At 37.1% G+C, this 27,390-nt stretch overlaps 1 protein-coding gene across 1 annotated transcript in view; it reads right to left on the bottom strand.

Moving 5' to 3' along the window:
• Positions 1 to 27,390, bottom strand: part of XPR1 (xenotropic and polytropic retrovirus receptor 1) — a 257,077-nt gene that overhangs the window by 8,803 nt on the left and 220,884 nt on the right. Inside the window, exons 10-11 of the mRNA XM_049868482.1 lie at positions 22,663 to 22,834; positions 20,969 to 21,163 (exon numbers count right to left, since the gene is read on the bottom strand). Coding sequence (XP_049724439.1) covers positions 20,969 to 21,163; positions 22,663 to 22,834 — 367 coding nt within the window. The remainder of the gene's footprint in view (positions 1 to 20,968; positions 21,164 to 22,662; positions 22,835 to 27,390) is intronic.

Here is a 27,390-nt window from a genome sequence, read left to right as displayed (position 1 = left end):
GTTAAAAAAAAAAAACACAAAAAAACATATCTCAGAGCTCCAGTGTTAAGAGTTCATATCAGCTCATGAGAACTGACAGTTAAATTTTAAGAAATTGACCATGGTGGGAGTATTTATATGGTAGAAATGGGAAAACACTACAAATCAGTACCTCCCACCCCTACCTAAGAGCTGATTTGTTAAACATTTCTCAGCATACCACTGTTCAGTTCCTTCTCCTGGAAAGTCAATGGTGGAGAACAGAAATTGATATTTTTAAAAAGGTCCATGGGTGATTCTAATGAACAGTCAAGTCTGGATATAAATATGTTTTCATGTTTAAACTGTTTCTACAAAAACTTTTCTTTATCAAAAGCACATTACTCATTGGGTTGAGTAACTTACTACGGCACTGTGTTATATGAATTAATAATTTAAAAGGCCTAACAAAATATGTGCTTTGACATATCTGTTTATTTCATCCTATAGACAGATACAGGGTCTGAGTACTAGCATTCAGTAATTGATATCATGGCTGCATTAAAAAAATTCTATACCTCATTTACTAAGGATTGCAAAGATAAAGCAAATCAAGCAACTTAATACAATTCATACTCTTATCTACATATTTTAAAAGATTGACACAAAAACACAAGAAACTTAACTGTAAATAGTATTAGCAACTCTTGTTTAAAATCAATTGGGTGCTTACTATGTGCTAGAAGCTTTATATTATCTTATTTAGTTTTCCTAACAACAAGCTATGGTTTTGTTTGCTACAAAAAGTGCAAAGAGGAGAATACAGAAACAGATACCTTCAGCAGGAGGTAATGAAACGAATATTTTTCAAGTGAGTATAGATAATACCAAGTCTTATTACTGAAAGCTGATTTTCTTCCCTTTCCTAACTAGTGATACAAATTATCATATAAAAAAAGATTGGGGGGAGAAAAAAAAATTAACAAATTAAAAGCAATGTGCTAGTTTTCTGTTATGTCTCCTAGATTTTAAGCACAAGTCCTATCCTTGGAGTATAATTCATAAAATGGTACAATGAGTCAAGTGCCTCCCTCTTTCCTAAGCCCATATTATTTCTATGAAATTTCTATGACACATACATGAGGACTTACTGACTTTAAAAAAACATATTACTCCAGAATATTTCTGAGTAACTAATGTCTTATTTTATGGACTTCTTCAAATAATAAGTAGCATACACCTGGTCTACATATGCTATAATTTATTCTAATTATTCCCCTTATTTGATCTTTATCATCTCCCTGAAATCATATGCCTTCATTGGTATTCAGGAGATGAACTGGAAAGATATTATCACTCTAGGCAAGCAATTACATCTTATTCTCTCTTGGCTAACTCTGGTAGCCCAATTCAGTGATGTTCAGAATCTCAGGAAATCAAGTCATTGCTATTCTAAGTTAAGCTTTCTATCTATTAAATACCTGCCACTTTAGAAGCATAATTCATACTGGACACACTTATGGAAATGGTATCTACTGACTCTAAAACAAATAAAAATAAACCTCTTAAGAATTTTGTGCCCACAGTCATAGCAAGGATAAAGCAGAATGTGTTGGGAAAAGTGCTATGACAGAAACCAGAAAACTTACATAAGGAAATCATCCTCAACCATGTTTCAGAAAGGATATTCTAAAAATAAAAAAAGTGGCACCATGTGAAGAGAAAGTGAATGATTTTCTTTTCAGCTGAAACCTTTCTACTCTGGTAATAATTTAGTAGTTTGTAACCTGAGCTTAAATAAGAAAACAAATAAAAGAGACAAACTGGCCACATCTTCCAAAGCTGTTATAGGTAAGCTGAGTTCTGAATAAGTTTAGCATCTAGCAAGTCCTGCTTCTATTCCTATAACCTAAAAAAAAGAGAACACCATTGAATTATGAGATTAATACAGTTTTCTGAAAGCTGTACACATACAGATACTTCCTTACCTTTAAACCAAACAAACAAACAAAAAACTAAACAAGTTGCCACTGAGATGATTCCTACCCATAGCAACCCTATAAAAAATAGAACACAGCAAAACTGCCCCACAGGGCTTCCAAGGAGTGGCTGATGAATTCCAATTGTGGACCCTTTTGTTTAGCAGCTATAGCTCTTAACTACTGCACCTCCGGGGCTCCCCCTCACCTTTACCCAGTGAAACCCAGTGCCGTGGAGTCGATTCCTACTCATTGTGACCTTTAAAAAAAAAAAAAAAAAATTTTTTTTTTTTAGTACTGCTTAATTAATATGGGGGGGGTCACATGTATTACTCTTTTAGGTGATTATTATCTTTACCCTCAAGGCAGGCAAGACAGACACTATTATTTGCATTTTACTGTTAATTTAAGAAAAGTGAAGTTTAGAAAGGCAGTCAATAAGTGAAAAGATAAATGGACTGAAAGAAGATCTGGGTCTGAATCTAGACTCTGCCTCTTTTCCACTTTATGAACTCTTTGTATTAAACAGCATTGTTTCTCTAAGTCCAGATCAACTCCAAAATGGAAAAACAGTTCCATAAAACTATGATGTAACATTAAAAACATTTATAAGAAACTGGAAAAACAGAATTTAAAAACTATACACATTCTATGATTTTACACTGTATACAACATTACATTTATAGAAACAGAGGTGGTTATTTCTGATGAGAGAAGATTAAGACGACTCACTTTTTACATATTTTTTTTATTATTTAAACCTTTTTTTTTTTACACTGAGTGGTATATATCCATGTTCTACTTGTGTAATCAAAGATAAAAGAAAAAGGAAGAAAGTGGGCAAAAGAAAATAGTTGTTACTAGAATGGTGGTATTTTATAGATGATTTAAACAAATCTTTAATGTTGCTATATTGTTTTTATAATAAAAAAAGAAAAAATAGTACACAGAATTCATTTACTAATTCAAAAATGTTTACTGAGAGTCTACCATAAGCTGCATTATGGATTATATTGGTACAATACTTGAGATTAAAAACAAATAAAAATCTGTTCACTTGTATATTAAATAAACATATGCTGAATGTCTACTGGGTAACCAAGTATATTCTAGGAATATACTGATGAATCATTAAGGACTAAGTCTAAAAGAGGAGAGATATAAAGTAAACACAAACACAATGTATAAATGCAGTTGTAGAGCTGTGCACAGAGGAGGAATCAGGAAGTCAGCTTTGAGGAGGGGGAACAGCCAGGAAAGGAAGATTTAGTATAAAACTGAGCACTGAATTGAGTACTGAACTGAGAATTAAGCAGAGGTACAAGGCATACAGAGATAAGGGAAAGACTGAGAAATATTTAGTAACTAAAACTGGCAGGACTTGGTGAATGCTGAAGGTGAGATAAAGGGTGGAGTCAAGGATAACTCCCAGGATTTTACTCTGAGTGACTGGGTGGGATGGCATCATGAATTGAGGCACAGAACATGGGGCCTAGAGTAAGCTTAGGAAGAAAATGAGTAGTTTTAGAAATGCTGAGTTTGAGGTACTTATGACACATCAAGGTAGAGAAGCCCAGGAAGCAACTGGAAATAAAAATAAGTTTGAGATACAAATTTGGGAGTTGCAAATTTGGAACCATCAAAATAATACAAGCCCCAAAAGGGCAAGAACACAACGAGAAACAGAAGTCTTCAATCTATGAAAGGAATCACGCTGCATTTGAATACACTTAGTTGAGTTCATCCTCCCTGTATTTCCATAAACTACAGATTCAAAGAGACTACAGAGGTCTCTCAAATGTTACAGAGCTTCTCTTTATCCCTTTCAAAATATAATCCTAATCCTACATTTACATACATTTTAAAGTTTGAAAATTAGTTTTAATTACTAAATAAGTTGTCACCACAGAAATAGAAACAGACGAGGCAGACTACTGCCTTGAAATGTAGGAATGAGAAAAGAACAGAGGCTAGATCACATGGGTCAGTGATGTAGGGAAGTCTTTTTAGGATGAGAGATTTTTGAGCATGGATACAGGCCGAAGGAAAGGACCCAGTAATGACAAAGAGGCTGAAGGTTTAGGAAAGAAAAGGGATGACTATCAGAGAAACACTCTTAAAGAGACCGGTGGAAATAAATCAGGGCACAAAGAGGAGGGATACCTTGTTACCCATCACCAGGAAAAAGTGGTAAGAATGGATTTGTGGTAAATAAGCATATAAGTAGGCAGTAGTTGAGAGAAAATAATTCTTGATAAGTTCAATTTTCTCAAAGTAATAGGAGACAAGGTGGTCTGTAAGAGTAAAGAGGGAAAGATTGAGTTGGGGGTTTGAGAAAAGCAGTGAGAGTTATCATAAAAACCCCTTTCAAGTTAATAGTTCTAAGATTAATAAAAATTTAATAATACAAATCAGCAAAGGACAAAATAACACATTTAAGTTTAGAAAAAAGGTCATTTCTCCTTTCTATGATATTCTTCTCACAAAATATTTTGTTTGTGCTTATACTTTTATTATGTATACACACATACCTCTTTTCTCCTATATGACTATACCCTTTTTTAAAAAATAGGGGGGCTCAATTAGTACTTGTCAAATTGAACTGGGGACAAGGACAATTCCTGGGTCATATGGTAATTCAAGGTTTAATTTTTTAAGGAATTGCCAAACTGTTTTCCACAGCTGCTATACCCTTTATAATCCCACCAGCAATGCAAGAGGGTTCCAATTTCCCCAAAACTTTGCCAACACTTGTTATTTTACGTTTTTCTGATAAAAGCCATCCTAGTGGTGTGAAGTGTGCCTGACTGATTTTTGACACAGGTGCAAAGCAATTCAAAAGACAGCTTTTTCAGCAAGCAATGCTGGAGCAACTGGACATACAGAGGCAAAAACAATGAACCGTAAGTCTCATACCTTATACAAAAATTAACTTAAATGCAAAACATGAAAGTATAAAACTTTTATGGAAAAAAAAAAAGACAACTTTGGGACCTAAGGCTAGGCAAAGTGTTCTTAAACAACAGCAAAAACACAATCCATAAAAGGGAAAATTGGTAAGCTGGACTTCATCGAAACTAAAAACTTTTTTCTTCTTTTTTTAAATTGCGCTTTAGATGAAGGTTTACAGAGAAAATTAGTTTCTCATTAAATACACATGTTGTTTCGTGACACCGGTTGCCAACTCCACGATGCGTCAACACTCTCTGCTTCTCAGCCTTGGGTTCCCCACTGTCAGCTTTCCTGTCCCATCCTGCCTTCTCGTCCTTGCCCCTGGGTTGGTGTGTCTGTTAGTCTTGTTTTGTTTTATGGGCCTGTTTAATTTCTAGCTGAAGGGTGAACACCAGGAAAGGATTCAGTACTGAGTTAAGAGGGGGTCCGGGGACCATACTCTCGGGGTTTCTCCAGTCTCTGTCAGACCATTAAGTCTGGTTTCTTTTTGTGGGTTAGAATTTTGTTCTACATTTTTCTTCAGCTGTGTCTGGGATCCTCACTGTGATCCCTGTCAGAGCAGTCGGTGGTGGTAGCCAGACACCATCTAGTTGTGCTGGACTTAGTCTGGTGGATGCTGTGGTAGTTGTGGTCTGTTAGTCCTTTGGACTAATCTTTCCCTTGTGTCTGCAGTTTTCTTCATTCTTTCTTGCTTCAGATGGGGTGGGGTGAGTGGAGTATCTTAGATGGCCACGACCAAGCTTTTAAGACCCTAGACGCTACTCACCAAAGTAAGATGTAGAACATTTTCTTAATAATCTATGTTATGCCAGTTGAGTTAGATGTCCTCCAGGACCATGGTCCCTAGGCCTCAGGCCAGTAATTCCGTCCCTCAGGGAGTATAAATGTGTTTACAAAGTGCCCATGACCTTGCCTTGGTCAAGTTGTGCTGATTTCCCCAGTATTGTGTACTGTCTTACCCATTACCAAAGTTATTACTCATCTGTGGTCTAGTTAGTGTCCCCCCCCCCCCCACCCTTCCCTCGTAACCATCAAAGATTGTTTCTTTCTGTGTGTAAACACTTTCATAATAGTGGTCTCATACAATACTTGACCTTTTGTGATTGACTTATTTCACTCAGCATAACGCTCTCCAGATGTTTCGCAGATTCATCATTGTTCTTTATTGTTGTGTGGTACTCCATTGTATGATGTGCTACAATTTGTTTATCCATTCATCAGCTGATGGGCACTAAGGTTATTTCCATCTTTTTGCTATTGTGAATAATGCTGCAATGAACATGGTTGTGCATAAATCTATACATGTGATGGCTCTTATTTCTCTAGGATATATTCCTGGGAGTGGGACTGCTAGATCGTATGGCATTTCTATTTCTAGCTTTTTAAGGAAGTGCCATATCGTTTTCCAAAATGATTGTGTCATTTTACATTCCCACCAGCAGTGCATACGAGTTCCAATCTCCCCACAGCCTCTCCAACATTTTGTTATTTTCTGTTTTTTTTGATTCGTGCCAGTAATGTCGGGGTGAGATGGTATCTCACCGTAGTTTTGATTTGCATTTCTCTAATGGCTTTTTTTTTTTTTTTTAATGGCTAGTGATAGCAAGCATTTCCTCATGTGTCTTTTAGCCACCTGAAAATTAAAACCTTTTACTCTATGAGAGGTTCTATAAATAGGATGAAAAGACAAGCTGCAGACTGGGAGAAAATACTTGCAAATGTTATCCAATAACTTGTATCCAAAGCATACAGAGAACTCTTAAAACTCAACAATATGAAAACAAACAACCCTATTAAAAAGTGGTTAAGAGGTCTGAAAAGACACCTCACCAAAGATTATATACAGATGGCAAATAGGCATATGAAAAGCTGCTCAACATCACATGTCATTAGGGAGCTGCAAATTAACAGTAACGAGATGCCACTGAAATCTATTACAAAGGCCAGAAAAAAAAAAAAAACAAAACAGCAATGCCAAATGCTGACAAGGATGTGGAGGAACAGGAATACTCATTCATTGCTGGTGAGAATGCAAAATGGTACAAACTTCTTTGGAAGACAGTGAGGCAGTTTCTTACAAAGCAAGACATAGTCTTACCATACAATCCAGCAATCAGGCTCTTAAGTATTTGACCCAAATGAGTTCAAAACTTAGGCCCACATATAAACCTACACACAGATATTTATAGTAGCTTTATTCATAACTGCCAAAAATTGGAAACAACCAAGATGTTCATCAACAGAAGAATGGATAAACCAACTGAGCTACATCCACACAATGAAATATTATTCAATGATAAAAAGAAATGAGCTATCAAGCCATGAAAAGACATGGAGGAGCCTTAAAACCATATTCCCAAGTGAAAGAAGCCAGTCTGAAAAGGCTATGTATTGTATGAATCAAACTATACGACATTTTGAAAAAGTTAAACTATGGAGATTGCAAAAAGATCAGTGGTTGCTAGGGGATGGAGGTGGGCAGAAGGATGAGGGAGGAAGGAGGGATAAATAGGTGAAGCACAGGGGATTTTTAAGGTAGTGAAATTATTCTATACAAAACTGTAATGGGGGATACGTGTCATTATGCCATCTGTCAAAATCCATAGAACTGTACAACACAGAGTAAACTTCAATGTAAACTATGGACTATAGTTAGTAATAATGTATCAATATTGGTTCATTAATTGTAGCAAACATACTATACTAATGCAAGATGTTAATAACAGGAAAAATTCTGTGCAGCGGTAAGGATTGGGGAGAGGTTAATATATGAAACTCTATGTATTAAAAGTGTTAAAAAACAAAGATGTCACTTTAAGGACTAAGATGTGCCTGACCCAAACCACGGTGTTTTCAATTGCTTCATATGAATGAGAAAGCTGGATAATGAATAAGGAAGACCCAAGAAGAACTGACGCCTTTGAACTGTGGTGTTGGCAAAGAATACTGAATATACCATGGACTGCCAAAAGAACTGTCTTGGAAGAAGTGCAGCCAAAATGCTCCTTAGAAGCAAGGATGGTGAGACTTTGTCTCACATACTTTGGATGTGTTATCAGGAGAGATCGGTCCCTGGAGAAGGACATCATGCTTGGTAAAGTAGAGGGTCAGTGAAAAAGAGGAAGATCCTCAAGGAGATGGACTGACAGTGGCTGCAACAATGGGCTCAAGCATAACAACTTTATGAGGATGGCACAGGACTGGGTAGTGTCTGTTTGCTATGAGTTGGAACCGACTTGATAGCACCTAACAACAACACGTACTACCTACTCAATTATTTTGTGTATCTAAAATTGTACTAAAAAAAAAAATTCTATTAATAAAAAAAAAGAGAGAGACAAGCTGAAGACTGAGAGAAAAGAAAATATTTGCAAATATTTTCTGACAAAGGACTAGTAACTGGAATGTTTTAAGAACTCTGAAAACTCAACAATAAACAAAAATTTTAAAATCCTCAAAAAACAACAAAAAAAGTCCTCATATATATATATACCATAATCAAGTGGGATTTATCTCTAGAATGCAAGGGTGGCTCAACATACAAAAATCAATCAATATAATATACCCAAAAAACCCAATATACAGTACTAATAAATTGAAGGAAAAAAAAACCCATATGATCATTTCAATTGATGAGAAAGCATTTGACAAAATCCAATACTCTTTCATGATAAAAACACTTGGCAAACTAGAAATAGAAGAGAACTTCCTCAAGATGATAAAGGCCAGCTATGAAAAACGCCTAACATCATACTTAATGATGAAAGACTGAGGCTTTTTCCCTAACATCAGGACCAAGACAAGGATGACCATTTTTGCCACTTCTATTCAATACGATACTGGAAGTTCTAGTCAGACCAATTAGGCAAGAAAAAGAGATAAAAGACATCCAAATTGAAAAAGAAGAAGTGAAATTATCTCTGTTCACAGGTGACATGACCTTATTACATCAAAAACCCTAAAGAAACCACAAAAAAAATCTTTGAAAGCTAATAAATGAATTCGGCTAAGTTAAAAAACCAGTTGCCATTGAGTTGACTGACTCATGGCAACCCCATGTGTGTCAGAGTAGAACTGTGCTCCCTAGGGTTTCAATGGTCAGTTTTTTTGAAGAAGATTGCTGGGTCTTCCTTATGAAGTACCTCTAAGTGACTTGAATGGGTCAGTTGCTGAGCACATAAGCTGCACCACCTAGGGACTCCTTACAGGATACAAAATCAACACACAAAAATCAGTTATATTTCTATACACTAGCAATGAACAATCCAAAAAAAGAAATGAACAAAATTTCATTTACATAGCATCAAAGAGAATAAAATATTTAGGATAAGATTTAACCAAGGAGGCAAAAGACTTACATTCTGAAAGCTACAAACTATTCCTGTAAGAAATTAAAGAATACCTAAATGAAATGAAAAAGCATCTTGTGTTCATGGATTGGAAGACTTAGTATTATTAACTACTATTAAGATGACAACACTACCCAGAGTGATATAAAGATTCAGTGCAATCCCTATGAAAATCTCGATGCCATTTTTCGCAGAAATAGAAAAACACATCCTAATATTCATATGGAATTTCAAGGGATCCTGAATAGTCAAAACAATCTTGAAAAAGAAGAACAAAGTTGGAGGACTTACACTCTGTGATTGCAAAACTTACTATAAAGCTACAGTAATCAAGACAGTGTGGTACTGGCACAGGGATATTGTTATTAGTGGCCTTCGAGTTGATTTCCACTCATGGCAATCCCATTTGCGCAGAGCAGAACTGTGCCATAGGGCTTTCGAGGCTGTGACTTCTTGGATGCAGATCTCCAGGCATTACTGCTGAGCTCCCTTTGAGTGGATAAGTAGAATGTGGTTTATAATACAACGGAATATGATTTGGTCATAAAAAGGAATGAAGTTCTGATACATGCTACAACATAGATGAAACCTGAAAACATATGCTAAGTGAAATAAATCAGACACAAAAGGACAAAAATTGTATGATTCCACTTGTATGGGATATCTAGAATAGGCAAATTCAGAGAAGAAAGTGGAATAGAGGTTGTTGTTGTATGACGTCAAGTCGATTCTGACTCACTGTGACCCTACAGGATAGAGTAGAACTACTCCTTAGGGTTTCCAAGACTGTAATCTTTATGGAAGCAGGATGCCACATCTTTCTCCTGTGGAGAGGCTGGTGGGTTCAAACCACCAACCTTTTGGTTAGTGGTTGAGCACTTAACCACTACACAACCAGGGTGCCTTAGAATAGAGGTTACCGGGGGAATGGAAGTTATTACTTAGTGGGTAAGAGTTTCATTTTGGGATGATGGAGAAGTTTCGGAAATAGTAGTGATGGTTACACAACACTGTGAATGTACTTAATGCCACTAAAATGTACATTCCTAAATGGTTAAAATGGTTAATTTTACATATATTTTACCACAATGAAAATAAAAGTGTTGGGGGGGTGGTGGGAGGAACAAGGAAGTTCCTCCTGTGTTGATTCTATGTGATCTCCCAGATGTATTGCCATAGGGCAAATGCAGACCAAGGTGAAGGTGTGTGTCATTTGCAAAAGGAGGGGACCATGTACATATACTTTTGCAAGTGCACAGACTATCTCTGGAATAAAACACAAGAAACTGGTAATAGTGCTTATCTCTGAAAGATTAGGACGGAACTGGGGGAGTGTTAGGAGGCCAGGGTGGGTAGGCAACGGCTCACTTCCATTTTGTACTTTTTGAATTTTGAAGCTTATGAATGCCTGTTATGAACTGAATTGTGTCCCCCCAAAATATGTGTATCAACTTGGCTAGGCCATGATTCCCAGTATTGTGTGACTGTCTACCACTTTGTCATCTGATGCGATTTTCCTATGTGTTGTAAATCCTATCTCTATGATGTTGATGAGATGGGATTAGCAGCAGTTATGTTGATGAGGCAGGACTCAGTCTAGAAGAGTGGACTGTGTCTTGAGCCAATCTCTTGAGATATAAAAGAGAGAAGTGAGTGGAGAGACAGGGGGACCTTATACCACCAAAAAAGCACCGCCGGGAGCAAAGCACGCCCTTTGGACCTGGGGTTCCTGCATGGAGAAGCTCCTAGTCCAGGGGAAGATTGATGAGAAGGACCTTCCTCTAGGGTTAACAGAGAGAGAAAGCCTTTTCCTGGAGCTGACCCCTTAACTTGGACTTCTGGCGTACTAGACTGTGAAAGACTCAATTTCTCTTTGTTAAAGCCATCCATTTGTGGTATTCTCTCACAGTAGCACTAGATCACTAAGACAATGCTTTATGATTTCAAAATAAATACACACAATTAAAAGACTTTCCAAGAAAACCATGTCTTACAACTCATTCAAAGTACCAAGTATTAGCTCACTGTATTCTTCTCATACTTTGTTCATTACATTCTAAGAGTATGCTGGCAACATTCCTTGCTTATTAACAATATATATTAAGAAAACACCCAGATTTAAAAAGTCCCCTGATTATCCCTGACATATCTTAAGAAGTGAATTTTAAGACCTTAAAGGAGAACAACCGTAAGCAAATTAATCAAGTCAAACTATTCTACCATCACTAAACCAACACTAACAGGTCAGTTTTTATTTCCTTCCTATTCAAAAATGACTTTCAATTTTCTGTCCGAGAGAAATTATTTTCATATTTGGACTGACTCCATATTGCTCTAATAAGAGTGCTACTATTAATATGAAATAGCAGTCTCTGATAGTGGCCTTTGGTTTTCCATGAATTTGGTCATTAGGACCAAAGTACAGTTTGAATTATTCTCCCTCCAAGTACCTTTCTTGTGCCTTCTCAAACATAAATTTATTTGACACTTGTATGGATATCACAGCACCCTGTCTGATCTTTCTGTTTTTGTTTACCATGAGTTTAACTTTTTACCACTGCGAAGAGTTCAGAGCATTATATAAACTTAGAAGGTAGTATGGTAGAATGAAAATAATCACAAGGCCTAGGTGCAAATTCTAGCTTTGTAACCTATTTACTATTTGATTGTGGAGCTATACTGTTTTGTATTCAGAGTCATATCCACTTCCTACATGTATGACTGTTGGCAAGTAACTTAATCTTTCTGTGCTCAATTTCCTCACTTTTAAAATGGGGATCAAGTGCTTACCTCATAGAGTTCCTGTAAGGATCAAAGTTAATACAGGTTAAACGCTTAAGGTAATGCCTAGCGCATAGATGCTTTCAATATCACCTGGTATTTACAGGTGCTCTGTACTACCGTTGATAAACTATGATGTTCCATGTACCATATCCTACAGTTACTATAATTTAACTAGTCTCCTACTAAAAAAAAAAAAACAAAAAACTACTACTAGACATTTATTATATTATTTCCAATTTTCATTATATAATGCTGTGAACATAAATTCATTTTTACCCCCTTCTTTGATTATTTCCTTAGGAAAAAGTTATAGAAAGAGAATTACTCGGTCAAAAAGTATGAATGATTTTAAGACTCTTCGTAGAATTGCCAAACTGCTTACAAATTTATACATCTATCAACAGAGCGAGTGTTCATCTCTGTTATCCTTGCTAGCAATGAACATCATCACTTCTTTGATTAAATATTATTTTAATTTGCATTTCTTTTGATATTAGTGAAGTTAAACATTTTTCATGTTTATTAGGCATGTTTATTTCTTCAGCAAAATTATGTTTATGTCCTTTGCCAATTAAAAAAAAAAACCAGAGTTTAAATTATTTTCCACATTATGGTAGATTGGATTACACTTCAAAAATATTCACTCCCTTCCTCTCCATCCTCCCAACCCCTCCTTCCCCTCTGCCCCATTGCCACGAGAGGCCTTGCTCCACTGACGTTGGGATTTGTGACTTGCTTTGGCTTCAGGATGGGCAGACCAGACTTTAGTGTGGTCATGTGACTTAGCTTCGGACAATGGGAGGTTAAGAGATATGAATCAAGCAGAGGCTTCAAATGTGTTTGAGTAAGTACAGCTTGTTTCTGCCAGTGCCATGTGAAGAGGTTTCCCTAAGTAACTGCTGCCTGTTCAGCCTGGGCCCCAAAATGAACACACGGAAGAGGTATGAACCCAACCTGCAGTGAGGAGAGTTAACTGCTGCCTGTTCAGCCTGGGCCCCAAAATGAACACACGGAACAGATATGAACCCAACCTGCAGTTAGGAGAGTTAACTGCTGCCTGTTCAGCCTGGGCCCCAAAATGAACACACGGAACAGATATGAACCCAACCTGCAGTGAGGAGCTGAGCCCAGCCAGAACAGCAGCCTGAAGCAGCACTCCCCAGATGAGCTCAGCCCAGTTCTGCCTACTCCCAGCTAACCTACAGACTCATAAACCCAAAACCTGTTGCTGTCGAATTGATTCCTACTCATAGTGACCCTACAGGGCAGAGCAGAACTGCCCCATAGGGTTTCCAAGGAGTGCCTGGTGGATCTGAACTGCTGACCTTTTGGTTAGCAGCTGTAGCACTTAACCACTGCGCCACCAGGGTTTCCTACGGACTCATGGGAGTACAAGTTATTGTTTTAAGCTACTGAGTTTTGGGGTGACTTATTATGTAGCAACTGATGCACTTAATGTATCAGACAATAAAACTCTGCAAGAGATTCACATATAATCTATTACTTATGTTCCCTAGTGTGCTATATACTCAAAGCCTCATAGCACATCTTGTCTGCTCATTTTCCCTCTTCTTTTTTCTAAAAGTACATAGAAATAATTTTCCTTGATGTTTACACTTTTCACTAATAATATCCTCACATAAAATTATATATAATATAAAATGATAATATACAAATTAAAACAAAAATTTAAAAGATTATATTTTCAAGAAATCATCTTTAAACTCCTTGCAATTTGCAATTAGATACACCAGTCTATACGTTGAATTCATCAATAATTTCCAACTTTACTTCCTTTAAGCATCATCGATGTTCTCCCAACTTCTAAGCAATAAAATGGCACCAAATTCTTTTTAAACTTTAAACTTGTGTGCATGAGAGTTTCAAAAGCAACTCAATTTATATAGAAATGCTAACAAACTGTATCGCTTAGTTATAAGAGCAAATAAGCAAAGGCGACGAGAAAGACCAACCAAAATGATATCATGGTGTGAGCATTATTTTTTAGGGTTTTAAAAAACTTTTTAAGCAATGAAGAATATGCTCTCTTGCAAAGAAAAAAGGAAATTTAATTTATTCAAAGGTTTAATTAACATCTTTAAAGCAATTTAAGGTGATAAATGGGATTATTAATGTAATAATTATAAAGCCATTTAAAATTAGCAAAATGCCAAGTAGAAGACGACACACAAGAAATACCTGTTGAAATAAAGTTAAATTAACAATTAATAATCAGAAGTAAACCATATCTCACATTCAGTTTTCCTCAGTTTTTTCTGGCACCAGCAGGATTATTATTATCTGCACTATTAGGGCTACTTTCAACAGTGACTCAAAAATGAAAGCATTTATCCAAAAGAGTTTTTTAAAAAAATAGTACGTTTAAAAAAAAAAGTGAATGGAACAAAAAATTTCCTTAGAGAATTAAAAAATAATTATTATGTCTATTACCGTACAATAAGACTAAAATTAGGAAATTCTGGCAGAGCAGCCTATTATTCAGTGTAGGCAGAGGGTAATAAACTGGCTATATCCCAGAGAGGAAGCACTTGAGGACTATGCGCGGTCACTCAAAACAATGACAGGACTATTTGTACTGAAGGCACTACACCACTGCTGCTGAATCCTCGTTAGGGATCACAGCACCCTTAGAGAATGTTAAAACAAGAAGGGACCTAGAAGGGATCTGGGCACTGAAAAACAACCAACCAACCAACCAAACAAACACAACTGAATCCAGCTTTTAAGTGAGCAGAAAGTATCTCTTTTTTTCAAGCATTTTTGAAAGTCAAGTAGCAAATGTTAGCAAAAGAGTCTAAAGTAAAATACGAAATATTTTTAAAAGAAGTTTCTACCCCTTTATACATTCAGAGGACAGCAAAGAGCTAATCCACAAGTAATTTATAAATACTTCAGAAGAAATGTTAGAAATGTTAGACAAAGAAACATAGAAATTCTAATAAAGTACCTTCCTCCATCAACAGGTTAGAAATTTCAACATCATTTTTTTTTTCCTATCCCACAGGCCAAAGCCAAGAAACCTCAAGGATACACAAAAACCACTTAAAACACTTTCCTGCCTCCTTCAGTCCTCATTCCAACAAGAAATTTTTAAGGGTTGCCTTCACATTTAGCCTTATAATAAAATGTGAATTCTTAAGGTATGGAGACTAGCTGCTAGCTAAATTCCTTTGTATTTAAGATCATTGGCAAAAATAAAATAAACTGAAATGTTTATACCGTGTTTCCTTCTTAATACAACATGTGAGAACTGGCTGCAATATATCATATTTAATCTGCCTAAAATGGGCCGCCTAAGCACCCCCTTCCTTTACCTTCTAAAAAATTATTCTTGATGCAGAGTTAACTCTTGTGCCTCCGTTCTTACCAATCGTGCAGTATAATATGAGCTATAACCTTTGAAACAATCTGGAAAATGCCCCCAATAATGCTGTCACTATGGTAACTCCTGCTGGCTAGCTCTCTAAGCAAACAAAGACTGCTGAATCTGAACAAGGTTACCTCAACATAGCTTACTCTTTTTTCCTCATAAAAGTTATCCTTTGCAAGAGCACACATACATTTAATAGAAAAATATCCACCTGATTAAATATATTGAATCTATTTTTTTGCTCAATGGTTATCTCTAAAGTCTATGTTTTCTGATGCCTTTTCCCTTGGAATATTGTCCAAGAAAACAAGAGAAATAAAATTCTACTTTTGATGATGACGCAATGTCAAATTTTCTGTCCATGGTCCCTCTGAGTTGTCTTTTCAAGTTTTTCCTCCAATTTTTTTTTTTTTTTTTGGTAAAAATTTTTAGTCATATGTAGCACTCTAAAAAGATTTTTAAATTTTACGATTAAGATATATAACCGATAGTCCCTCTAAAAAATGCCTCTTTGGCTTTAAAATTTGACTGTGGGCACATGAATCATGTTCCAAAGAGCAAACAGCTGTGCTATTTGGACAAAAATTCAAACACATTCCTAACTGATACCTGCCCCCTGCAACCTCCCACCCCAGAGGATTTTAGGAGTTTCTCTTAAAAAGAGTTTCCTTAAAGGAAGATATACATATACCAGCTATAAGGAGCAAAGGAAATTATATTTTATTTAATCATAATTTCCATTTGTTAGCATATCAGAGTTTATAAGGTGATTACATGTGCACTACCTTATTTAATCCTTACAACTCTATGAATTAAACAAAATAGGTACTACAGTCAAGAGCTGCTTAATGTCCATGATCCGTTCTATGAAATGGGACATTATGTGATTTCGACATTGTGTAAACAGCATATTATATGCGACATCATGGCCTCCAAACAACACTGTCACCCTGTCTTCTAAAAGCCTTAATACCTTAAAGGCTGGCATTGATTTGGCCTCCTTGTGGATGCAGGTCCTTTCAAAGGCACTGGCTTCCAGAGTAAGTTTTTGTTCATATTAAAAATTTGCTGGGGCAAATAACCTCCCTCTTTAATTAGTTTATCTAAGGTTTCAACAAATTCTTCTGCTGCCTTTGTATCAGTACTCGCAGACTCACCACTCACTTTCACATTATGCAGCGAAAAATGTTGTTTGAAGTGCTTCGACCACCCAGAGCTGGCACTAAACTTGATATTGTAGTCTGGTCCTGCTTTTTCTTTAAGCATCTTGAACAAGCTTTATGCCTTAGCAGTGATCGTCAACGTGCTGATGTTGTTTAATAACCTTGTTTCATTTCCGAATTTATACTTCTCCTTTGCCTCTTGCTACTGCTGTCACTAGCACTGGTTTTGCTGCATTTGGGGGCCATGATGCACTTCACAGTAATACTTTCGGAAGAAAATTAAACAGAGAGATAAAGCTACAACACTCAAGAGATGTGTTATACAGAAGATTGGATGCTGCTGCCTACAAGTCAAAGCGTACACTGTTACATGATAAAATTTTTATTTTAAGTAGGGAAGGTTCACCTTAAAAAAATAATAGAAAGTACAATACAGTACATAGGTAAGCCAGTAACACAGGCGTTTATTAAAACTATGAAGACATGCTTGGCAAAGTACAGGGTCAGTGGAAAAGAGGAAGACCCTTAACGAGGTGGACTGACACAGCAGCTACAACAATGAGCTCAAGCATGACAACCTGACAAGGATGGCGCAAGACTGGGCAGTGTTTCGTTCTGTTGCGCCTAGGGTTGCTATGAGTCGGAACAACAACAACATGAAGACATACGTATCGTAGGTTAGATATATACTGTAGTATTATACACCTGGCAGCGATACAAGAGACATGAGCTATACATGCTGCATGCGGGAAGCTGTTGTGTTCACTACATTTGGTTATGTCTACTATGTCCTGTTCTCTGATTGGGACTTCCAAACTCTATTATAACCCTATGGGACCACGGACACATATGCGCTCCGATGCTGTCCTAACGGATGTTATGCAGTACGTGACTGTATTAACCACACTTTAAAGATATGGCTTTCTTTGAATGAAAGAGCCCTTAGGCTGAAGATGAACAGAACTGGGAAATAGTACCGTTTTCACCACACACAAATTATATGGCTTTGGGCAAGACACATAGTGGGATAACTGGAATCCTCTTTAACTCATGATGACCCCATATGCGTCAATGGCTGATTTTTTGGAAGCAGATCACCAGGCCCTTCCTCTAAGGTACCTTTGGATGGGCTTGAACCTCCAACATTTCAGTTAACAGCTGAGTGTGTCAACCATTTGCGCCACCCAGGGACTAGCTTATGCTATTGTCTAGCATGATACAGACAATGGATAGAGCTTAGATGCCACCTCTGAGACGTCTTCTCTAAACATACCACCCAGAGGTCTACAAGGTTGGGGACTTGTGTGTAGGTGGTTCTGGTACCCTGGTTATCTCTTTACACTCTTTTTTAATGCCCTGTTACTTGTCTGTTTGCTACACTGGATTACAATTTCTGGAGGGCAGGAACTGTGTTTTGTTTGTCGCTGTATCTCTACTACCTAGCACAGCCCCGGTATATAAAATATTTTCAATAATTACTTGCTGAATTCATGCTCATTCTATCTATCCATCCATCCATGCATCCATCTCTCTACCACCCATCCACCTGTACCTAATTCAGAATTAATAAGTGAGACGTTTACACAAGGGTGTATACACAGTAAATGTTAATCTGCAGTACAAACTTTTTCTGATGTAGCCGACTTGGCTGACTGGTTTCCCCATCAGAGTACATGGCAGATAAGTCTTCATAAATTCGATGAGAGTAATCTGAGCTCCAAGATTTTGTCAAAAAACACCTTTAAAGGAAACCCTGGTGGTGCAGTGGTTAAGAGTGGCTGCTAACTAAAAGGTTAGCAGATTGAATCCACCAGGTGCTTCTTAGAAATCCTATGGGGCAGTTCTACTCTGCCCTGTAGGGTCGCTATGAGTTGGAATCGACTCAATGGCAACGGGTTTGGGTTTTTTGGTATACAAGAAAAACATTTTTTCCCTAACTCTTTGAGACACATGCAGATCTTAGCTTGCTCATTTCATGGGTCAGGTCAGCGTGTTCTCTGTACTGTGGCGTCCCTCTCTCCCATGATTATGATTAGTCCCTTTTCCTTTCTGAATAAAGCCTCTCCCTATCAAAGTCTGGATCTTTTTTTTTTAATTTGACAGCATATAACTCAGAAGTCGTTTGAAAAACGGAGTGACACTGCAACAACAAAATGCCTTCCATTCTCATCTACACATCTTTGTTAACAAAGTTTCTCAGAATTTACTTACAAAAACTAAAAAAAGGGAATAGCAATAAGTCATACCCTCGTGGTGTAGTGGTTAAGTGCTACGGCTGCTAACCAATGGGTCAGCAGTTTGAATCTGCCAGGCGCTTCTTGGAAACTCTATGGGGCAGTTCCACTCTGTCCCACAGGGTTGCTATGAGTCGGAATCGAATCGACGGCACTGGGTTTGGTTTGGTTTTTTGGTAATAAATGTTTGTGTAGTAATTACTAAGATTTGTAATACATTTGTAAAGCTGTCTTGATCAACTGTAGATAATAATCAGGGCATTAATAATTATAATCTAGAAAGGAAAAAAGATCTCTTAGAGCCTTTGACAGGAAATAAACAAAAATTTCATTTCAATTTGTACATCTACGTGGCAGACAAAAGTCATTAAAAAAGAAAGCTATATTAATTTAAAATAAAACTGAGCGGGAAAGGGATGCAAAATTTCTATTACACAATTTATTCATTTTTAAAATAATAAATCATGGTGAGTATCAAACTTTTTTGTTTACATATAAAAACTTAGCAGTTTTTTTAATGTGAATATTTAAAATACATAGGAAACTACATCATTTGTAATGACTGAAACTTAAAATGAAAAATTTCGGATGTTAATTTAAAAATGAGTGAGAGGTAACATAGTTAAAAAAAATTCTTTAAAGGGGTACATGAGCAAAAAAAAACGTCTAAAGACCACAATACTATCCAAGCCACTGCTTCTCTACCTTTAGGTTTTTAGGTTTGGATTGTTGGTGGAATTGAGAAAATTGGATTTTCAGTCTCTTACTATTTAAAGATACATTGTGTTCTAAAGGAACCATGGTGGCACAGTGGTTAAACATTTGGCTGCCAACCAAAAGGTCAGCAGTTCAAATCCACCAGCTGCTTCTTGGAAACCCTATGGGGCAATTCTACTCTGTCCTATAGGGTTGCTATGCGTCGGAACTGACTCAACGGCGACCGGTTTGGTTTTATGTCCTAAAATATTCAACCAAAAACACAGTACTCATTTTTACCCAGGACTGGAGAAAAGTATAGGGTTCTTCATAATCAGTAAGGGGAGTCATACGGTATCTGTATCAAATCAGTGGCCTGATTTATAAATTCTCCAGTGACAGCCTTCTGCAACATGATGCACGCCTAGACTGAATGACAGCATTCCTTAGCAAGAGGTAAAATTATGGGAGCTTTGGGGATATGTTTCCTTCGCTGAGGCACTTAGTTAAATTATGTCATTTAACAAGAATGGCTGCACAGAGGTAAAATTATTGGCTACTTTTATCAATAGTACTATAACTGCTGAATCTACTGCAAATAGTGAAAATAGGTTATAGTGTGTCCTGCTGGACCAAATTTCAAGGGTTACTAAAACAATGCCTTAATCTTTTATGACCTTCAGACACACTTTAGATAAGCAGCAGTTCTGTAGTTCCTAAAACAGCCTGTCCAAAAAAAAAAAGTTACCGAAAAATTTTCACCGAAGTATTTAAAAATAACTTTAATAATATTTCTTTACCATTTACAGATAAGAAAGTGTAGCTTTTAAAGTGTGGGCTGATGTTAAGTAGACAAAGAAGAAATGCATTTTAATAAAAGTAAGCTAGATTGACAGTTCTTGGAAAAAGGTTAAAAATTCAAAGGGAGTGACTGCGTGTGGCTCAGAACCTAAAAGCTTTTTTCTCCTCCCAACAGAAGAGCAGTCTCAAGTAATAACAGGTTGCCATGGAGATAAGAAACCAGAGGGATCAGAGAACTCAATTTGCAGCTAAATGGGCTGGAAACAATCCTTACTACTTGGTGAAGGAAAGCGATTAAAAATATACATGATTGCCAGAGGGGATCTTTTTCACCTAGCATTTCCTAAGCTCATTAATGAACAAGGAAGTCTAAAAAAGCAAATGAAAACCCAAGGTGCCCATAGATAGAATCTATGAACCATAATTCTGGATTTCATGCATTACAAATCTTTTCATTCTGGGCTACTTTGTTTCTTTTCAATGGTACTTCTTAGTAAATATAGGATTGAGGCTAAAATTATGTTCAGAAGCAAACACGTATGACTGAGGGGACTGGAACTTCCATAGAAAAAACATGACAAGTGGAAAAACAACCAGAGTAAGAAACAGATTCACAAGCGAAAATCCGGTTTTGAAAAATCTCTTCACAATCATGGAATACCTTTGTGAGTGCTGTAAAGGGCTGCAAACGTCACCGTGAAGAAAGTTGTGGAGTATTTGCCAGCATTCACTAAATGAGGAAAGGCCCTTTTTGTGTCTCGGTATCTGCGCAGGCACTGGATGAAGCGAAGCCAAGCAGGAATGCACTGAACAACGGCTCGCACACCATATGAGTATTTGTGGCAAATTTCTGGTTCTGTGAAAATTTCAAAGAAAAAACACAATTAAAAAAAAAACAAACAAAAAACTTGTTCACATCGCTTACGCATATAACGTAAAAACTAGCAAGTCCATAAAAGCCAGGAGACTAGGTTTCAGAATCACTTACACTTCTTTACAACTAGTCTTAATTTTTTTTAGTGGTAGATAAACAAGAGAAGATAAGATAGGAAGACAGGACTAGTGGGAAAAGCTGCCTTCTCAGGATTCTATTTGTTCTGGAATCACTTTCTCTGGGGTATATGATAAAAGTATAGGAAAATCAGAAGATTAGAGCCCTTGTGCTGTAGTGGGGTTAAGAGCTCGCTTGCTAACCAAAAGGTTGGCAGTTTGAATCTACCAGCCACTCCTTGGAAACCCTACAGGGCAGTGCTACTCTGTCCTATAGGGTCACTATCAGTCGGAATCAACTCAAGGACAATGGGTTTGGGTTTTTTAGGAGAAGGAAAAAAAAAAAACAAACCTTTACTGATACAGAGGTGGGCTCTGTAATCTGAAACATCTGAAAAACCTACAAATACCGCAAATTTCATGAACTCCAAACCACTGTAATATAATATGCCTATTTTATAGGTTGTTCATCACAGGCGTCCTGGTGATGCACTGGTTAAAGCGATCAACTGTTAACAGAAGGCTGGTGGTTTGAAACCATCAGCGTCCCCACAGGAGAAAGGACGTGGCAGTCTGCTCCTGCAGAGGTTTACAGCCCTGGGAGCCCTATGGGTCACCGTGAGTTGGAATCACTCAGCGGCAGCAGGTTTGGTTTCTGGGTTTACGGGCTGTGCATACTCTCGTGCTTTTTTTGGTGAAGAAATAAAGTTTATGTTTTTCAATGAGAAAAATGGAGCTGGTAAATCAATTTGTCTCTGAATTCTAAGAATGTATCATGGTGTGATCACCTACAACAGAGTGATCAACCCATCTACGATAGAGTTATAACCCACTGGCAATCAATGAAAATGTGTCAGCGCTGGCTTAGTTAACTTTCCTTAGTCCAATGTTAAGTAATCTGTCTAAATTAGGTTTGTTATCATTAAGGCAAAATTCCTTTCTAACCTGAACTGCCCGCACAGTGGGAAAAAGAGCCACAAGAAAAACAAGGTGACAAATAAGAATGAAAAAACAATTTATAAATACTTTCTCAAAACACTTGTCCTAACTCTAAAGTTGGCATTTTGGATCACTGGCATCTATGATACAGCTACCAATGTACTGGAACTTTTTTAAGTTTTTAGTTCAAGGATTCTTTAAGTGTAAGTTGTAAATCTCTTGGCAAATAGACGGTAAAATCCTAACACATAATTTAAGAGCCAAATTATATCAGATAAAGAGATTGCTAAGAGTGCCAAATACATTTAATTAAGTTTGCAATATTATTGGATGAGTTTTCATCATAACCTTAAATTTCTCAGTTGCCATTTCCAATATTTCTTGGTTTACACTGGCAGTTTAGTACTGTGAACATTCTTACCCTACCTTCTGATTCATCTGGCAACAGGCCTCCACTTTCATCCCATTTGAGCTCAAAACTGTAGAAGCAAATCATATATTCCAGGTCCATCAGTATCACTGACAGGCTATTCAGCTGATCGGCCAGCCAGAAATCAGCAAAGCCTACCTTATGGAAGGGGGCTGTAAATACTCGAAACTGGAAGAAAGAAAAAAAAAAAAAAAAAAAAAAATCAGGAACACAGAAACAAGGAGTCATACTAAATTTTTTAAATTCCTTTTTGACCATGCAGCATGACTGTTCAGCTGATAAATGGAAGATAATAAGCCAATCATAGACAAAACTGGCAATAGTGGCTAGGCTGAGAACTAGTAGTAGAAAAGGGAATGAGTTGAGGCAGGAATAGCTAGTTAGAAAACAGAAAGGAGAGAGGTGGGCACAGTTGAGGTTGAAAGCAGAGGAAGTGGCAGAAGGTAGAAGCACTGAGAGGTCTAGTTTAGGCTCCAGGTTGATTTTTTCCTGGAGACCCAATACTATAATTTCTGGAATTTTCTCCCATTTTAGCTAGCTGAATACAAAGCTCTTCTTTGCCTACAAGATTGACCAAAAAAAAAGAAAAGAAAAGGGAAGTGTGATACACAGTCTAAAGCTTGCCTTAATCCTCTGACCACAGTCACTTTCACATCACTGACAGCCATGGATATGGCTGCGTTCATCCTGAAACTGGGCCACAAAAATCAGTCCTCATGCCACTGTTATGAAAACGATATAATAGCTTAAATGTATTGACCACTACTCCATGCTGTGTATTCTTCTATGTGCTTTTATATGCATTAACTCAATCGTAACACCTCTACAAGCAAGGTACTATTTATATCCTTATTTTATACAGTACGACAACAAACTCATCCTGACTCATCTGTGGAAGCCTGTTTACTACTGCAAAGGGAAATTCTAGCATTGTAGAGAACAGGAAGGATTAGATACTAGTGCAAGTCACCTCAGTTTGGCTCAAATTATGCAGACTGCCTTGAAAAGCCTTATGTAAACATGTGATGATGGCAGCTTTAATCCTTATCTTGTCAGACCCCTTCCTTCTTACACAGCAGAAAATGGATTCCTGAAACAAGAACTTCTGACAAAGCAGTAGTTTTGAGAAAATACATCTAAGTCTCTAGCTCCCCTGCCTCCTAGCTGTATTCGTTTAGTAGATATCTTTGGTTTGGGAGTCAATGGCTCTTTCCTCTCAGATTTGGCTATTTTCTATTCTTGCTCTAAATATTTCCCATTATTATTTCAGGGTGGTAAATGGCTATATGATGAATCAATTCTGGGTATCAACTATATACAACAGACATAGCCTTGGAGCTTTGGAAGCTAGACTAGATGTCTGTGAAACACAATACAGACACTGAGACATTATTTTTTGGAGCTGATGTATTTTGAGTCCATGGTGCAGTCTTCTGATCACCCCACACTCTTTCAGGGGGTGCAATAAGCCAGAGAGACAATACAGAATTTTTCATATTCATTCACAGAGTGAAGCTATACCACTTCCAACTATCAGCTCCAGACACACCAAACTCTTTTTTTTGGTGAGTGAGATGCTAGTAATCCATGTACAAAGGAGTTCTTGTGCTAGCTTATGTAGTATTTTAAGAAACCCTAGGGTGTAGGATGGACTTAAAGGATTCAAAGAGACAGAGACAAAAGGATAGTATAGGCTATCACAACAAAGGATCAGGCAGCCTGACCCAAACTCTAGTCATGGACTTTTGTGACATTGGTAGCCTACTTCTAGGCTAACAATCAACATGGGAGAAACTGCCATTACTCTCAAAATCTGCCAAACCCAGTCTCAAAACCTGGCTAATACAAAAAACTCCCAAAGAGCAGGAGAAGGAATTAAAAAAAAGGATGGAGGGATGGGGTTGGAAAAGGAAGGGAGAAGCATGAGAATAAAAAGAAAATGGGAGGAAGGGAAAATTTACAGAAAAGAGAAGATGAAAAAAAGAAAGGAGGGAGTAGTAAATGTTGGTAAAATACAACCAATGAAGGAAAGAACATAATTATATTCATTCGTGCATTTAACAAAAGTTTATTAAGTATCTGCTATACATCAGGTGTTGTGGAGCTACAGATATAAATAAAAACACAGTTTCTACCCACAAAGGGAGTCCTTGGGTAGTGCAAATGGTTAATGTGCCTGGTTGCTAAGTGAAAGGCTGGGGGTATGAGTCCACCCAGAGGTACACTGGAAGAAAGGCTTGGCAATCCACTTCTGAAAAATCAGCCACTGAAAACCCTGTAGAGCACAATTCTACTCTGACATGCATGGGGTTGCCATGAGTCGCAGCCGACCAAATGGCAACCGGTGACCTCAGAGACCCACAGTCCAAAAGGGGAAAAAATACCTACAGAAATAATTATATCACAATGTGGTAAGTCCTAAGATAGAGAGAGACATAAAATACCCCGGAAATACAGAGAAGAGATCAAGTGACTCTGCTAGAGGTGGGTTCCGGGGTGGAGTGGGCTAGGGGAGGGGAAATAAACATAATTTACAGTCCTGACATTTACACAGTCAAATTCACTTTAGGTTGATCTGAATTCCCTTTCTGAATAAGAATCCTGTATCTTGTCCCTCTTTGCTTTCTTATTCTAAGACCTTGCAACTTCTCTGCTTTTACCTTACGATTTTGATTAAAGTAATAATGATTCCCTGAGAAACAGCATTATAAAAGCTAGAAACTATTCTGGATATCTGATGACTCACCTGCAAACACAAAAAGCCACTAATAAGTTATCACAAAGAATATGTTAATTTTTATTTTTCTAAACATTGTCTTTTCAAGTTAATAAGGATAAATAATTAAGAGGCCAAACCCTTAATTTCTACTTTTTGGAGGCTTCTGAATAATCACATTCTTTCCGAATTTAACTTTTATCTCTGCTAGTTTTTAACCAAGTTACATACATTAAAGTGACTAACAGATGTAACTGTTAAATGTTAGTGTTTAAGAATACAGATTATGACCGTAAACCAAAAATATCCCCTGAAGTCTCTTAAAACCAAATGACAGTTTAGCTTAACTAGTAAAGAATGCCTGCCTTGAGCATGGTGCTCTTTTAAGAATTATCTACATGGGATCAAATTGACAACAGCAACTTGAATGATTACATAGAAACCTTAGGGGCAATGAGTTTATGTTAATGAGGGAGGCACAGCTCAGGAAGGGAGGGTGAGAATGGTCGCATAACTTAAAGGATGTAATCAATGTCACTGAATTGTACACGTAGAAGCTGTTGAACTGGTGTATGTTCTGCTGTGTATATTCTCAAAGAAATAAATCCGAAAAAAAAAAAAAAAGAATATGGATTACTAGCTGTGTGACCTCGGGCAAGTTATTTAACTTCTCTGAACCTAGGTTTCCTCATTTGTAAAATGGGGATGAACAGTAGATCCAACCTCATGGGTTATTAAAAGGATTATATAAATTAATAATATAAAATATCCAGAACAGTGCCTGGCATAGTGAGCATCAGTCATTATTAAAATAAGAACACCTCTCTAATCTATTCTTGTAGTAGACATGTGTAAAAATGTTATATATTCAACTAAAGAAAAGACTGGCATAAACCAATTCCCTAAGTATATAGCCATGGACTCTAATTCAAAAATTTTAATTAGCTTATCATAAGAATAACTAATATTTTTGTTAGAAAATCTGAGGTACTGTTTATGTTTCCTAACTGAATTTTTGCATAGGGCAAATACAGATCTGGGGAGAGGATGCAGGACCTAATGGATGTAATTAACCTGTATTAATTTGACAGATAATATTCATATCATGATAAATCAGTTTCTTCTATAAAAATATTTTAAGCTTTTTTTTTGGGGGGGGGACGGGCAGCACATATCTTATTCCATAGATTCAGATTTAAAATTGGATATAAATGACACTCAGTGCCTATGACTATGGCCAAATGATGTATGTGCTTTTTCTGGTAAACTATTAAAGAAAAAGAAAGTTTTTTAAAAAGCTACATCTGATTTTTACATCTGAGAAATAACTGGGGTAGAAACATTCTTGCTAATTCACTAGAAAGTTTAAAGCCAAGTTTTCTCAATGAGACTTAAAATAAGTCAACAGGTCATTAATATTAGAATTATCTATAAATGGTAACATTCTTTCTGTTTAGAACTATTAATACAAAAAGAATAGACCACAATGCTTCTTTCTGTATTTCACTACTTCTGATGCTACATTTTTATTATTGCAGTGCAGAGAATTTCTTAATATGGCCCTTTTAGTCCTATAGGGTCGCTATGAGTCAGAATCGACTCGGCGGCACTGGGTGTGTGTGTGAGCTACACATGGTTTTGTAACTCCCACACAGTGATTGTGTAGAGCTATGTAAAATAAGGTGCTTGTGCCCCACCAAGGGGATTGAGTAGCCTGCTAATAATGCAAATAAGGTGCATGGTACCCCTGTGGGGGTGGGACCATGCGAATAAGGTGCATGGAACACCAACTAGGGGATTGGTCAGTTTTGCCATCCCATTAGGCTTAAAACAGAGCCCATCTCTGAGCAGTGGGGGGCCCTTGCTACCACTAAAAAGCAGAGCTGGGAGTGGAGAACATTCTCTGGGCCCAGGGTCCCTGAGCTGAGAACCTCCCAGACCCAGGAGACAGAGACAGAGAAAGAGATGTAACACTAGAGATGGCATGAGATGGTAAGAAGCAGCAGCA

Source organism: Elephas maximus, chromosome 24, assembly GCF_024166365.1.
Source record: "Elephas maximus indicus isolate mEleMax1 chromosome 24, mEleMax1 primary haplotype, whole genome shotgun sequence".
Taxonomy (NCBI): domain Eukaryota; kingdom Metazoa; phylum Chordata; class Mammalia; order Proboscidea; family Elephantidae; genus Elephas; species Elephas maximus.
Note: the sequence above shows the minus strand (reverse complement) of the source record. Positions and strands in the feature narration are given on the sequence as shown.